This window comes from Eretmochelys imbricata, chromosome 12 (assembly GCF_965152235.1).
Source record: "Eretmochelys imbricata isolate rEreImb1 chromosome 12, rEreImb1.hap1, whole genome shotgun sequence".
Taxonomy (NCBI): domain Eukaryota; kingdom Metazoa; phylum Chordata; order Testudines; family Cheloniidae; genus Eretmochelys; species Eretmochelys imbricata.
This window is the reverse complement of record NC_135583.1, coordinates 3,522,419-3,538,804: the sequence shown is the minus strand read 5'-3', so window position 1 is coordinate 3,538,804 and position 16,386 is coordinate 3,522,419. Positions and strand designations below refer to the sequence as shown.

General features: G+C 48.1%; 1 protein-coding gene across 1 annotated transcript in view; it reads right to left on the bottom strand.

Moving 5' to 3' along the window:
* Positions 1-16,386, bottom strand: part of HYDIN (HYDIN axonemal central pair apparatus protein) — a 387,143-nt gene that overhangs the window by 55,613 nt on the left and 315,144 nt on the right. Inside the window, exons 59-67 of the mRNA XM_077831048.1 lie at positions 16,029-16,233; positions 12,184-12,419; positions 10,940-11,091; positions 10,652-10,841; positions 9,487-9,595; positions 8,474-8,734; positions 5,830-5,972; positions 4,276-4,494; positions 2,675-2,835 (exon numbers count right to left, since the gene is read on the bottom strand). Coding sequence (XP_077687174.1) covers positions 2,675-2,835; positions 4,276-4,494; positions 5,830-5,972; positions 8,474-8,734; positions 9,487-9,595; positions 10,652-10,841; positions 10,940-11,091; positions 12,184-12,419; positions 16,029-16,233 — 1,676 coding nt within the window. The remainder of the gene's footprint in view (positions 1-2,674; positions 2,836-4,275; positions 4,495-5,829; positions 5,973-8,473; positions 8,735-9,486; positions 9,596-10,651; positions 10,842-10,939; positions 11,092-12,183; positions 12,420-16,028; positions 16,234-16,386) is intronic.

Genomic DNA, 16,386 nt, shown 5'->3' with positions numbered 1-16,386 from the left:
TTTTACTGTTTATCTTTACCAGTGAGTTTGTATGAAGTGTGTGGCAAATCTGCTCACATTTTGCAAAGGCTGGTGTATATCCACTTTACATTGATGAAGTGGTGAACCAAATAATAAATCTGCATTGCTCATCTTGAGCAGTGTAAGATGGTATATTCCTGGGGTACAGTGCTGGAAGCTGGGGGTGGGATTTGGCTGGTGCCTTTCTCTGTGTGATTCATGAGTGACTCTGGGAGCTTCATGCAATCTAGTTGGGTGTGGGGCTCCACATGCTGTTGTGCTGAGTGATAACAGCACCTGGAGGGGTTTGCTGCTGGTCACTAGCAAGGCATTGTAAGAGACAGCCCAGGCTGGAGAGAGTTCAGGGGGGCACCGCAGTCCCACAGTCCTAGACTGCACCCTGGGGATCCCGTCACACAGAGTCTTGGGGTTGGCTTGTTTTAGCCTTGTTTTTTGGCTTATTTTGAAATCCGGGTTGCTTATTTACAGCGTGAAAGTTGGCAACTTTACGTAGTGTCGCTGAGGAGTACACTTTTCAACTGAAAAGGTCGAGCCTTTTGTGGTTCTTGTCCTGAGGGGTGGACCTGTACTGAGGCTGTTTCCCGTGTTGATTTGCGGATTTGACCACTAGAGAGTTGGGCTGTGGGTGGGAGAACAGGAAATCCATCCCCTTGCTGGGGATATAATATTTTCTGTCTGCCCTTTTGCACATTGATGGTACCAATCTGCCAGATTGTCTCCGATGGTTCCATGATGGCATCATTTATCGGGAGAGCTATCTTGGAGGATGAAGATGTTTGGAGGATTTGTAACAATTTATGCTGGTTATACTGAATCGTCTCCGGTGGGATATCTTGACTGATGGCTACTCCTTTAAACAGTTCTTGAAATTGTTTGAAGTCATCAGCTGTGATAGGGGGTGGTGGCATTACAGCTTTATCTGGGGATAACGATGATTTGTGTGCAGGTGATGTGACCTCTGGTCTGTGCCTTCTTCTCTCTCTTCTCCTGTGTACCTCTGAAGTCTCCTAGCTACGGGATGATGGGGGTGACCGATTTCACCCCTGGTTGGAGTCGCTGGTCTGGTATGATGAGCCCTCTATGCCGCTCGAGGGTCCCAAGGGATCCATTGCAAGGGGAAGGGCATAGGTGGGCACATCCATGGCTGCCCATACCAAGATTGTACGTCTTGTCTGTACTGGGTTTTGAGTCTCATGGGTTCCCAAGGTGGCCTCCGTGCAGTGGGTGAAAAGTGTTGAGATGAAAAGTGACTTCCGTCTTGATCATTGTTCTCATTGCTCGATATAGGTGGGGTGACAGGCGATATCATATGCTGTATATTAGTATGCACAGGAGAACTGTCGGGGCTGAATGGGGTGACTGCAGCACTGAGGAGACTGCAAGGTCTTTATGTTGTAAGAATTGCTGTGGTGTTATTAGTTTCAGTACCGTCGATGTCGATGCTGTTGATTTAGATGGTGTCTGTGACGATGGCTTATGTGTTGTCTTGGGTCTGTAGCTCAGTGCCAATGTACTCACCGGTGCCAGGGATGGGGGCATGGCCACTGGTGAGGGCCTTGGCACCGTGTCTCTCACCGGAGTGGTTGGTGCCATTGAGAAGGAGACATGATTACGTCTCAACTCCTTCTCCTTGCAGTGGGGCTCGGCAGAGGTCCTGGTGTGGACGGTGCCGAAAGTGCCTGAGGCCTCAAAGGTGCTTACCCGTGTGGAGGTCAGCACTGAGGACAGCCACCTGGTTGGCGACTGCTTCTTTTTCTGTGTCTCTCTATGTGGGGAGGTTGCGGCTCTTTCCATGTATTTTTGGGGGACTGGCTGCTCTCTTCAGTTGAGGCTGTGCCTGGGGAGCCACCAGAAGGGGAGGTTTTCTCGCCTGTGTCAGAGGCCGGCTGCAGTGATTTTTCCACCAGGATCAGCGTTAGGCATGGGTTTCTGTCGCACCTGGCTCTCGCTGTTAGGTTGCTACAGTGAGTGCACTTCTGAGGGATGTGCAACTCCCCAAGGCAACGGACACAGAAGGAGTGCCCATCAGAGATGGACACGGCTTCGCAGAATGAGCCGCATCTCTTAAATCCTGGGGAACTAGGCATTTTGTAGTGGGGACAGGGTTTCCCGCTTCGGAAGAAGCTAATGTAAAAAAAAGATTTTTCTTTACTTAAGTGCTAAGTAGGTACTCCAGGACTAACTGCACTACTTAACTACCAAATGCTACTAAGCAACCTAGTTTGATTTGTTAAGGTTGAGCAAAAGATGTTGGGACTCTGCCGCTGCACGAACTCTGTCGGAGGCTGCGGATGGCTGAGAAGGAACTGAGGGGGTTGGGTGGCACAGGTGCTAGATGAGGTGCCAACGGTGCCGCAAGATGACTAGTGCTTACGCGGTACCCAGACCAACGCTGCTACCGAAAATCTCTGATTAACGGTGCCGGGACACACCAACACCTGAGGTGGAGCACCCACAGGGACATCGCTCGAAGAAGAACCAGTTTTTCTGAGTTGTCCCTGGGTAATCTCAAAAAAAGAAAAGGAGGACTTGTGGCACCTTAGAGACTAACCAATTTATTTGGGCATAAGCTTTCCTGAGTCCTCCTTTTCTTTTTGCGAATACAGACTAACACGGCTGCTACTCTGAAACCTGTGTAATCTCAGTTACTCACCTGAACACCCTGGTCTGGAGGAGCAAGGTCTCCTTGAACTGCACCAAGTTAGTTTCTAGCTTGAACTGGGTGTAATCAACAATGGCACTGATTTGAAGTTCTAGCTCTCGGCTGTTCTCTTCCAGAACAGTGTGGGCGGGTTCGGGGTCTGTCTCTATCACCTTCAGACAGAAACGAGAAAAATAACAGTAACCTGACTAAGCACTTGAGCCCCTCCAGAGCCATCAAAACAGTGAGGGCCATTCAGACACAACCATCCTGAACTTTCCTTCTGTCACCCATTCCTTTGCCATTGATTATCTGGACATAGGTGCTGGAACTAGGGGTGTGGAGGGTGCTGCAGCACCCCCTGACTTGAAGTAGTTTCCATTGTATCCAGGATTTACAGTTGGGTTCAATGGTTCTCAGCACCCCCACTATAAAAATTGTTCCAGCATCCCTGGTTCTGGAGCAAACAGACACCACCCGGATGACAGGGAGAACTGTCTGTGGGAGCACTATGAGGTGGCTGTGTCTCAACCCTGTGTCCCAGCAGAGGGGTTGAGGAAATGGTGTCTGCAGATCAGAATTGGTGAAGAAACATAAAGGAGCCCAGGCCTGAATGACCAATATCACATTGCTCCCACCCCTTGTTAATACAGTGACCCCACCACTGCAGACACCTGTGTAAAGAAGCCCATGGCTGAATGAACAGGGACTGACTTTCCCTTTTTTCTTAGCAGTGGGTGTTTTTCTCCAGATCATGACTGGGAGTAAATGAGACTGAATTTCCTTTCCACCCCAGGTGAGACAAACATGTCTGGATCAGGGTGGAGGGGAATTGATTGGAAAGGCCTAGAGGTACTGCTACTTCTTATGGATAAAGAAAATATTTGTCTTCTTGGCAACCTTCCATTCAACCTTCCAGAACTTTGAAACATTCATCACCTCTGTTTTTCGGTTTAACCTGGTAAAAGCTATAAAGAGAGAGAGTTCTTGAAGAAAATACTTCTATGGTACCTGAGCCGACCTGCTACATAGCTAATGAAGCCACCTGCTAACACTTGTTGTCTAATACGACCCTGCACACAGTAATGATTTCATGAGGGAAATCTCAGCTGTTAAAATGTGGAGAGAGCTCATTTCAAAGTACAGGTAGGGTAACGGAAACACACAATGGGGAAGTAGGGTCATTCTTCCACAAGGAACCTGTAACTAGAACCTGCTGGGTCTAATTCCCTCCTGACTGAAATCAGACTAAGACATTTTAAATTCAAAATGGACCATTAGATCATCTAGTCTGACCTCCATTATAACTGAGGCCACAGCATTCCACCCAGCTGCCCCTGCACTGCGCTCAGTAGCCCACTGCGCAACTTGGCTAACTCCTATTTCCAGAAAGGCCTCCAGTCAGGATTGGAAGACATCCAGAAATGGAAAATCCACCTCTTCCCTTGGTAGTTTGTTCCGATGGTTCATCACCCTGGCTGTTAAACATTTGTGCAGAACAGCTGGAGCTGATTAGTCAGCAGTGAATGTGACCCTTTGTCTTTAGGCTTTACACGGATGGCTCCAAATGCCATTGTGTTTGTTTCACTTGCTCTCATAATCTCACTTCTTACCTTCCTCTTTGTTGGGCGCGTGGTCGTCAGGCTCCTCAGAGCATCCACCCACTTGACGGTATGCAGGCGGTCGTCCCAGTCAGGGACCTGGTCCGCAGGAAGCTGGAAGGTGATTCTGGACACCTTACACTTAACTTTGTGCATTTTGAAGGTGGCAGGAACATTAGATTTCAAAGTCACTGTGATGTCCTTAGAACATTCAGCATGGAGGTGGCCGACCTGGAGAGGATCAGAGAGCCAATGCCATTATTTCATCCATGGTCAGTCTGTGGCCAGCAAAGAATGGAGTCTTATTGTGAGCTACACGGAGAAGAAATGGAAGGGCTAGAATGTGAGTCTTCATTTTTCCATGCAGTGAATTTGGTGCCAGATTCACCTCTGTTTATTGCTAGCCTAGGCAATGGTGGTGCATGCTTCCCCACATGGACACCAGCAACAACACACTGGAGGGACCACCTCTAGGAAGCTGCTCCATCTGGGTCTAATGGGAAGAAGATGCACAGCTGGAAACCAGCATCCAGATGACACCAGAATCTAGAGCAACTCAGTCTCCTTCAGTGGCCTAGTGTCACAGGGTTTCTGGCCCCATAAATGAAGGAGGTTCAGTTCACCTGTGCCAGAACAGCCATTCCCAGTTTGGCCAATGAAGAGGGCCAAGTGGCACCTGGGGGATTACAAAGGACAAGGGAGAGCTGGTGAGTCAGGAGGTCAGAGAGGTCTCTGAGGCCAGCTGTAGAGAGCACCCTGCAGGCCCTCTGTGGAAAGAGGGAGGTATCCTCAGGAAGCCTACTGACTTTCAAGAGCCAAAGCCAGTGCCAGGAGGCTGAAAAGGGCTGAAGGCTAGGGAGCCAGAGGAAGGGCTAGCTAGCAAACCTTCCTGAGCCAGAGAGCCAAGCCAGAGACAGCCAGAGAGGGCTGAAGGCTGAGAGCAGCAGAGGGAGACACTTGCTAGCTCTCTAAGCTGCAGAGCTGAAGGAGGTGGGCCAGAGGGGGCTGAAGACTGGGAGTGAAGTGTGGTGAGGGGCGCCAGAGTCAGAATGGGGGCAAAGTGAGGGCACCAGGGCTCTCCTTGAGGTACTGTTATGGGTTATGTGCAGGGGATTTTGTAATAAATTAATAGGGCTATCGGTAGTGAGAAAGACTGTTTGGGCTATTTCTGAGGACTCTGGTGGAGGGAAACTGAGGCAGATGTGCCTGTTCTGCCGCAAGAGGGCGCTCCAGGAAGGCACAGCTCTATCACACCGTACTTTAAAAAGAGAATGGACTTTTATAAGCAAGAGAAATTCTGCAACTGAGAGCCCTCTGGGAGCAAGAGCAGTTTCCCAGCAGGTTAGGATCCCATGATTCTCCCACGAGAGTTGACAGTTCTGCCCCCACAGAGCTCCCACCTCTGCAAGCCCAAGGATTCAGAGAACTGACCCAAGACACAAACCGGAGCTCGTGCATGGCAGCGAGGAGCACTGCCACCTAGCTCTGCATCAGTGCTCTGCTAACTACACATAACTTGCTGAGCAACCTCTTGTGCATGGGGAAAACAAAGTGGTCCCTGTATACCTGGGGAGAGAAGACAAGCGAAGCCGCAGCAGGCCATTCAAACCTCATCACGTCTGCTTTGCTGCGATTGGTTATCGTGAAGGTCACCTGGTAGGGCTTCCCGATGTGACAGTCCCCAAACTGGATGTGATCTTCTCTGGCAGCTAGAAAGAATGAAAATGGGGATGCTCACTGATTTGGTTATAGCACTTGTAGGGCAGTGACTACTCGCACAGCACCCTTCCCCTCATGTGACTTCCTTCCCATCCATTGGCACATACACACCTGCTTCAACCAGAGAGAGCTCCTAAAGCAGCCCCTCCTCAAGCAATGCATCCAGCTCTCATCCACGGACACATGTACCACCCCACTCACTGAAATCAAAAAGCCTCCACAATACATTACAGCCTGCAACACACCTTTCCACTTGGAGGACATACGCTCAGGTGTCCTGTGTAACAGAGATACACAAACTCAGCTGTAGAGAGGGCACAATAAGTAGGGCCTGTGATGTTGCACCCCCATAATGCTTTATAGAAGTTTGCTTATGAGTGTAAATATGACATAACTGGAATATGTTTTATGCTAGATATACCATGTAACATATCTCTGCAAAGGTTATGATCTATTGGATATATTCATCCTGTTTGTATGCATGTATCATTTTTGTATTCAAAGTTATGAATATTGGCTATGTACTGATTTTAAGTAGCCTCAGTGACGCAGTTGGTCAGCTTCTTGAGAAAAGACTATTCTCAGTAAGTGCCCAAACAAGAAACACTTAAGCTAACAATGAACTTTGAGAGACACCAATTCCACATCTGAGATTTCCTGGGAATGTGGCGTTGGTCTGTAAGGAACTGAGTCATGCATGGACATGTGACTTGCCCATGTGACTCCAAAACTCCATCTTGGAGCTGGATCCTACATAAGAGAGGAGAAGGGGTTTCCACCCACAAGAGAGAGACTATATAAGCCCCTGGGGAAACCCCTCCATTTTGTCTTCAACTGGCTCAAGAGGTAGCCTCTCCACCCCGAAAGGATGCCTGAAAGAAACTGGAACAAAGGACAGTAAATATAGGGGTGTAAGTGATTGCTGGACCCAGGCTAGAAGGAGGCTAGTCTATCAAAGAAGCTTATTGGAACATCCCTGAGGGTGAGATTTATCTGCATTTAGTTTCCTACTGTATTAGGGATAGACTTGAGTATTTTATTTTATTTTATTTTGTTTGGTTATTTACTTTGTTCTGTCTGTTATTACTTGGAACAACTTAAATCCTACTTTCTGTATTTAATAAAATCACTTTTTACTTCTTAATTAACCCAGAGTAAGTATTAATACTGGGGGGGGGGGGTAGGGGGGACAAACAGGTGTGCATCTCTCTCTATCAGTGTTATAGAGGGTGAACAATTTATGAGTTTACCCTGTATAAGCTTTATACAGGGTAAAATGGATTTATTTGGGGTTTGGACCCCAATGGGAGCTGGGTATCTGAATGCTGGAAACAGGAGCACGTCTTAAGCTGTTTTCAGTTAAGCCTGCAGCTTGTGGGGGACGTGGTTCAGACTTGGATCTGTGTTTGCAGCAGGCAAGCGTGTCTGGCTCAAACAAGGCAAGGTACTGAAGTCCCAAGCTGGCAGGGAAAACGGGCTCAGAGGTAGTCTAGACACATCAGGTGGCTGTCCCAAAGGGGTTTCTGTGATCCAGCTCATCACAGAGCCCTACCAAATTCATTGTCCATTTTGATCAATTTCACAGACAGAGGGTTTTAAAATTGGTCAATTTCACAATTTCAGATGTTTACATCTGAAATTTTATGGTGTTGTAATTGTGGGGGTCCCAACACAGGAGAGGGTCATGGGGGGTTGCAAAGCTGATGTAGGGGGGCCGTGGGATTGCCACCCTCACTTTTGTGCTGCCTTCAGCTGGGCTCTGAAGATAGCACAGCTGAGGAGCTTCTGCTGCCAGGGAAAGCACACGGAGGTGGGTCTGATCTCCCACCAAGAGTGGCCATACAGGGAAAGAGGAAGTCCTATCCCTCCACAGCCCAGCCGACTCACAGCTAGAGCCCGGTGAATGGCAACAGCCCCGCACTGGGGTGCCCCCAGCCCTGCCCCTTCTCTGCCTCTCCAATAGCTAGATTTCATGGGGGAAGTCTGATTTCATGGTCCATGTCATGTTTTTCATGGCCGTGAATTTGGTAGGGCTCTAACACTAAGTACTACACATGCTAGCAACTCCTGTATAGCTGCAGTCTCCACTGGATGTCACAGAAAGAGGGTGTTTGACCTGACATGTCCCTTTTAGGGATACTCCCCAAGTGCATGTTGGCCATTTCTGACCCTCCTCTTCTATTATTAACAATTAACGGCACTCTTTTCTCTGGACATAAGGTCTCCTCTCCTCTAAGCCCTTGTGGTGTTCCCACTTCCTGCCGGCTCTCAATAGTTTGGTCTTCTTAGCTCCTGGAGCAGCGAAGGTTTTCACCAATCTATATAGCTTCTTCCTCCCCCTTCAAAATCCCAACACCACCAGCTCTTGTCAGCTAAACGGACAGCAAAATTTCCATGGACTTCAACAGCAGCAGGCTCATTCATTCCAAAATCCTGATTTACCTTCTAAAAACCTCAAAGGGGCCAAACTATTCTCAACAACACCTCTTACCCTCCACTCTGTCTTCCTCCAGCTGCCCCTCTGCATTCTCCTCGTTGCTCTCTGCTACCAGCCCATGGATGTTCTCCAGCGTGATATCGTCTTGGTAGCCCTCTCCCACCATCTGAATGCAGGTTTCCTCATACTGGTTGTCCACCACTGACAGATGGATTTTCCCTTCCACCCGCTGGGCCAGGCTGGGTTTGAAAAGCACATCAAACTCTGCCGACTCACCATTCTGCAGGATTAGGGAGGCTGTGTGGGGTTTCCTTCCTGCAAAGAAATGGAGCATTTGGGCTGGAAATCAGACCTGAGAGTTGCAGACATACAGAAGGAGACATTCCTAAGAGGTTTGAACAGGAAAACCAGCTAAAGCATGGCTGTCCCCAAACCCTTGTTCTCCTGGAGGGTGGCTGAGTTCCACAGGGAGGAGGTCACATGACAGACTCGCTCCATACTGCAGGGTCTATGAGTATGTCTTTGCTGCAGAATTAACTTGGGCTCTTACTCAAATGCTGGTTCCGACCTGACTCCCATCCACACACAAAACCCTCCTCACTCCATCCAGTGCGATGGTGCTTTCAAACAGGGCTAGCTAGCGTGTCCATGGCTATCGGCTACAGGTGAGGTACTGCTTTCTCTCAGGCTGGTAACCCACCCACTTTGCAGCAAGTACTCAGGCTAAACCATTTGAGTGCTGGTAATCCTCAAATGCCTTCCTACAATTTCCCCGGGTGCCCAGAAGGACAAATTCTCCCCCAGTTCACTGGGAAAGAATCACAGAGCAGCTCAATGCACTGCGGCACAAAGACTCCTGGGAAGTGCCCCGGAAGGCCTGGTGTCTGCAGCACCAATGAGGACCCAGTAACTCAGGCACCACTTTCTGGCCTAGCTGCTCACTCCTGGGCTAGGCTAGTCTTGGGGCTCAGACCCGGGTGCCAATCACCTGACTTAACTTCACAGTGAAGACATCCCCTACGAGAGCTGCTGAAATTCTTCACTTCTGCCAGCGTCACTGCATTTACCTTCTCTGCCCGATTCATCCCCCTCACTCTGAGCCACATAGAGGCAGTGAGTTGTAGGCCTGGATTTCAGTGAGAAAACTCCATAGTCATCCAAGAGGTCAACCATCACCTGGAGAAAGAAAAACACAAAGCATGGCAACACGGGCTAGGATATGGGGCAGCAAGTGGAGTCGTCGAATGTTACCGATGTTCCAGAGAACCAAACACTCATTGCTTTCACTGTTAGAATGTATTAGAATGTAATCAAATAGAACAGACTATATTCCTCTGAAATTGAATAGATTATAATTGGAAATCAACTGAATACAATAGAATGCAATTAGAAGGTAATCAAACAGAACAGAATGTAATTATGTAATTAGAAAGTATTAAAAGGTAACTACAGAATTAAAATAGAATTCATTTTAATACTTTCTAATTACAATCAAGTAGAATAGCATGTAATTATAGTATAATAGCATGTAATCAAATAGAATAGAATGTTACTGAGTAGAATGGAATTAGAACATAATAGAATGTAATTAGAAGGTAATCAAATAAAATAGAATGTAATTAGACAGTATTAAAATGTAATCATGTAGAGCAGAATGGAATTAGAATGTAACAGAAGCATTCTCATAATTATAACCAAACTGTGAAGAGGAAACCAGCTGTCTTCTGATATTGTTAACTAAGAATGACAAATTGGTCAGAAAATCAGACTCACCAAGGGCAAGTAAGTGAAAGTCAGCCATGCGCGATCTTGGCTGACTGACACCCATTTCAACTAGTGGTTTATTAAGGCACAGAAAGGAGAGCTAGTGCAGAGGGCCATAATATCAGACTGGAGAAGACACTGAAGAAGTTATTGGGAAGGAGACAAAGATGAACAGTCAAAAGCCTTCCCCTTTGGAACTGTCCTATAGAATCTGATAGAAAATAGGAGCTTTTCTATTGTTCTCCAGAAGCATCCTATGGAATTTAATAGAGAATTATATCCTTACTACGGATGGTTCAAAACACATGCAGAAAGGATCTCATTCTATATTCAATTCCATAGAGTTTTAATGTGCTTTCTAGACATCTCTACTGGCTTCATTTGTATTAAGTTCTATAAGGCTTGTCCATAACAGGAGGAAAATTTGCTTCAGTGCCATTTTTAAGCTTTTGCCTAGCAAGTTATTACCTGGACGGGTATCACGCCACTGTTCTTAAGGACAAAAGGGAGTTTCTCCGAATGCTCGAGCAGGAGCCTCTTGAAGAGGAGCAGTGGGTTCCCTCTTTTGTTGCGGAGGACAGGGCGCACGATGGTCACTTGGGGAAAGTTCCCATCCCCGGTGATATCAAATGTTAAATTTCGTGATTTAGTGACCAAGCTGCAGGGAGTAGGAAAAAATCATTGTTCCAGGCACATGCCTGCTATGTACACAGGGGACAGGAAAGCCCACCCCCAGGAAACAGTGGGTTAAATTACCTTGGCAGTCCATCAATGAAAGCCTCAAAAATGCACTGGTAGCTCTGCATCGTCTGTGGGGTGAAAGTCACTGTAGCAAAGGCATGGGAGTGGCTGGGGACGCACATCCGAACGGGATCCACCTCGAAGATGTCATTAATGCGGGCAGCAGCCTTAGGGGAAACCCAGACAGCACGGGTGGCTATGAAATACCCCTCCCATAGACACAGTCAGTGGAATTCACACACACAAAACATACACAGTATAAGAGCCACAGGGGCAAGACTCTTCCCTCAGCCGTCAGGAGGTTCTCCTCTCCTGTCTCAGGAAGGGATGTCAAACAGCATGTTTCTTGACTTAACGAATGTACTGTCAGGATCAGAAAAAACCCATCCTGTTCCAAGTGGTGGGAAATAGTGGGGTATTTGAGACAACAGTATGTGATAACTAAAGGTAAGGGCTCACTTTTTAGCAGCCACCACTGCAGCAAGCACATAGCTGTTTGTATGGCTGTATTAGTCACTCAGTTAACTCCACACTTTAGTGTCTAGATTTATTGCCCATCAGACCCTTTGTGTATATCACGAATCTCACTAAACACCAGACTAAATGAGAGAAAGCCATCCAGATGAAGAAGAAGAAAAGAGATCAAAGGGTGCTGAAAACAACCCAGACTGGCTTTATGCTGGGGCAGACCAACACATCAGTGCCATTCCTCTGTGTATAATTTTGTCAAGGGTCAGGATCGATTTAAGGAAGGGGCTTGTCACAGTATGAGATGCTGGCAAGTCTGGCAGTGAAAGGGGGGATAATTAGGGTTACTTATCACAGAACGGTTTGTTGGGCTCTTCTGACTGGCTGCTGAGAGGCATGGGGACTCTGTCACTCCTATGGGTAAGAGGGGACATTTCTCTCTAGGACTCCTTGGGGATTGCTTTATTCTTCCTCACAGTACGTGGTTACTAATCAGATCCATATCTTATCAGATCCCATGTGATCAGTGCTCAGCTTATCGTACCTCATTCCAGGCACCGCCAGCAATGGGCTGATCGGGAGGCTTCACTGTGGATCGGCTTCACGGGATCAGCTTGGGCAGCAGTCTAACACTATTGGGCAGGGGTGGGAGTGACATTCTATTACCCTACACTGGTCCAGACCAGGCAAGGCTGAAACACACATCTCAGAAACCCTGCATGCTGCTCCAACTTGCTTGTGGGGCCTCCAGTGGATGGTCCCACACCTGTCCCTTCAGCTCTTATTCTGACCTTGCTGGAGACAGGCTTGACCGTGAGGACCACGTCACAAGGAATTCTGCCCACATTGGCGATCTTGAACCGAGCTGTTGCCTGGTGCCCAACCAGGACGTTACTGAAGATGAACTTGTTCTCATCTGATACAAACACCCCTCCGCCATCCACTGTCTGCAGGATCTGGTAAAGGTTGATGTTGCTGCAGATCCTATGTTCCTCAAAAATGGTCCCGATGTCATCAACCACAAAGGCTGAGGGAAGATAGACATGACAGCTGAGACCGTGTGTTCTCTTCTCGGCTGAGAAACATAGGCCTAGTTTGTCTTGGGAGCAACTCTACTGACTTCAGTGGCATTAATGCAGGATGAACTTGACTCAAGAATCCTTTTTTTCACGAGTCAGGGTAATGGCACACCCCTGAGTGAGCTGTCAGCAATTTGTATTGAACCTCAGGCCTCTGGATCTTAAGGAATGTGCCTCTATCACCTACATTTGTCTATCCCGCACCCACTCAGTGTGGCGCTCTGTCCCATATCAGTGGTGGCTGGGCCACTCTGAGAGGGGTTTATGAGCCCACTACAGTCTGAGTCAACAATTATTGCCAGCAGGAGAAGCTGGATATGAGTCAGCAGTGTGCCCTCATTGCCAAGAAGGCCAACGGCATATTGGGCTGTATTAGTAGGAGCATTGCCAGCAGATCGAGGGCCGTGATCGTTCCCCTCTATTCGGCACTGGTGAGGCCACACCTGGAGTATGGCGTCCAGTTTTGGTCCCCCCGCTACAGAAGGGATGTGGACAAATTGGAGAGAGTCCAGTGGAGGACAATGAAAATGATTAGGGGGCTGGAGAACATGACTTATGAGGAGAGGCTGAGGGAACTGGGGTTATTTAGTCTGCAGAAGAGAAGAGCGAGGGGGGATTTGATAGCAGCCTTCAACTACCTGAAGGGGGTTCCAAAGAGGATGGAGCTCGGCTGTTCTCAGTGATAGCAGATGACAGAACAAGAAGCAATGGTCTCAAGTTGCAGTGGGGGAGGTTTAGGTTGGATATTAGGAAACACTATTTCACTAGGAGGGTGGTGAAGCACTGGAATGGGTCACCTAGTGAGGTGGTAGAATCTCCATCCTTAGAGGTTTTTAAGGCCCAGTTTGATAAACCCTTGGCTGGGATGATTTAGTTGGGGATTGGTCCTGCTTTGAGCAGGGGATTGGACTAGATGACCTCCTGAGTTCTCTTCCAACCCTGATATTCTATGATTCTATGTTCCTTTGACTTGGATACATGTTGCCCGAGTAAGGATGGAGTACAGCTGAAGCACACACTTCAGGGTTTGGCCCAGAATCTATTCCTCAGACCAACTCTTTTCTCATGATCCCTCATGGCAAAAAAGCAACAGCCACTGGGGAATGGCAAAGCAGATATGCTGCAGGTCTCTCCGTCAGCCTATCCAGCCCTTCTAGATGCCAGCCTCTCTCTTGGGAAGGAAGAGGACAGAAGGCCCAGCTGTCACATTTAGCTGTCATTTAGCTGTCACAGAGGTATCAGGTATTTCCTAATGTTTCACTGTGTTTTCCCCTGCTTGCTTCTGGCTCAGTCCTGGCTGACTAGAGAGAACGATCATTCCCTGTTCCCCATTGGTCTCGTCCACAGCTGTTGTGGCACCTCTTCGCCTCCCTTTCTCTAGACTGAACATTCCTACTCTCCCAAACTCCATAGGTCAAAGTGGCAAAGAGTCCTGTGGCACCTTACAGACTAACAGACGTATTGGAGCATAAGCTTTCGTGGGTCAATACCCACTTCGTCGGACGCATGCAGTGGAAATTTCCAGAGGCAAGTATAAATATGCAAGAAAGCATCAGGCGAGGGATAAGGAGGCTAGTTCAATCAGGGAGGATGAGGCCCTCTTCTAGCAGCTGAGGTGTGAACACCAAGGGAGGAGAAACTGCTTTTGTAGTTGGCGAGCCAGTCACAGTCTGTGTTTAATCCTGAGCTGATGGTGTCAAATTTGCAAATGAACTGAAGCTCAGCAGTTTCTCTTTGAAGTCTGGTCCTGAAGGTTTTTTGCTGCAGGATGGCTGCCTTTAAATCTGCTAGTGTGTGTCCAGGGAGGTTGAAGTGTTCTCCTACAAGTTTTTGTATATTGCCATTCCTAATATCTGATTTGTGTACATTTATCCTTTTATGTAGGGACCGTCCAGTTTGGCTGATGTACAGAGCAGAGGGGCATTGCTGGCACATGATGGCGTAGATTACATTGGTGGACGTGCAGGTGAATGAACCGGTGATGGTGTGGCTGATCTGGTTAGGTCCTGTGATGGTGTCGCTGGTGTAGATATGTGGGCAGAGTTGGCATCGAGGTTTGTTGCATGAATTGGTTCCTGAGTTAGAGTTACTATGGTGTGGTGTGTCGTTGCTGGTGAGAATATGCTTCAGGTTGGCGGGTTGTCTGTGGGCGAGGACTGGCCTGCCTCCCAAGGCCTGTGAAAGTGAGGGATCCTTGTCCAGGATGGGTTGTACATCACTGATGATGCATTGGAGAGGTTTTAGCTGAGGACTGTATGTGATGGCCAGTGGAGTTCTGTTGGTTTCTTTCTTGGGCTTGTCTCGAAGCAGGAGGCTTCTGGGTACACATCTGGCTCTGTTGATCTGTTTCCTTATTTCCTCGTGCGGGTATCATAGTTTTGAGAATGTCTGAGAAAACAACAGAACTCCACTGGCCATAACATACAGTCCCCTCTGCTCTGTACGTCGGCCAAACTGGACAGTCCCTACATAAAAGGATAAATGGACACAAATCAGATATTAGGAATGGCAATATAGAAAAACTTGTAGGAGAACATTTCAACCTCCCTTGACGCACACTAGCAGATTTAAAGGCAGCCATCCTGCAGCAAAAAACCTTCAGGACCAGACTTCAAAGAGAAACTGCTGAGCTTCAGTTCATTTGCAAATTTGACACCATCAGCTCAGGATTAAACAAAGACTGTGACTGGCTCGCCAACTACAAAAGCAGTTTCTCCTCCCTTGGTGTTCGCACCTCAGTTGCTAGAAGAGGGCCTCATCCTCCCTGATTGAACTAACCTCCTTATCCCTAGCCTGATTCTTGCTTGCATATTTATACCTGCCTCTGGAAATTTCCACTACATGCATCTGACGAAGTGGGTATTGACACACGAAAGCTTATGCTCCAATACATCTGTTAGTCTGTAAGGTGCCACAGGACTCTTTGCCACTTTGACCTATGGAGTTTGGGAGAGTAGGAATGTTCAGTCTAGAGAAAGGGAGGCCAAGAGGTGCCACAACAGCTGTGGACAAGACCAATGGGGAACAGGGAATGATCGTTCTCTCTAGTCAGCCAGGACTGAGCCAGAAGCAAGCAGGGGAAAACACAGTGAAACATTAGGAAATACCTGATACCTCTGTGACAACTAAATAACTGTACAGGCTGTCAGAGGTCACTGTCCCTTCCCCTTACTGCCCTGGTGGATCAGATCGCTGGTTTGTCAGCTCCTGCCTCTTACCTCCCGCAGTTGCCAGCTGATGCCTCAGAAGAAAAGGGTCCTCCCTGCTCCATACAACACACCTAGGTTGGACACCAGCGTGGGGGAATGTCTTCCTGAGCCTGCCTGCAGTGATCAGTTTACACTCTGAAGCATGAGAGTTGGTTACCTACTATCCCATAATGTGCTGCCAAATCCATCAAGGAATGGAGGCAGGCAGTGGAGATTTTCAAGATGAACCATGTTCTCTCTCAAGGGGGGTGTGTGTCAAGGATAATGCAACCCCTCTCCATATGCTCCTTGGGGAAGAGGGAGTGGATGCAGTGATTCAGCCAATGGCTGTACGGAACATGTCTATACCTGGTAGGCATGACTCAGCAATTATGGTGTATGGGATGCCTCCCGGATTATCGTCGGGGTCTCTGTCAGCGATGTCGATGGCCAGGTATTCCTCACACTTTCCCACTGGCTCTGCTAAACAATCAACTGTGATGATCTGCTGGCCTCCTGCAGGGATGGATCCAAACCCAGGATACACTGTGAACATGCCTAGAGTGAAGCGAGCCTGCAAAAGAGTCCAGGGAAAGCCTGCCTCAGACATCCTGCCAGTTAACAGTCCCAGGAGTGGAGCATTCCACTCCCTTCATTTCTCCCTGCTTCCCTACAGCCAGTCATGATCACTGCACATTCCCTGGGGCTGCTAGGACCTGGAACAAAC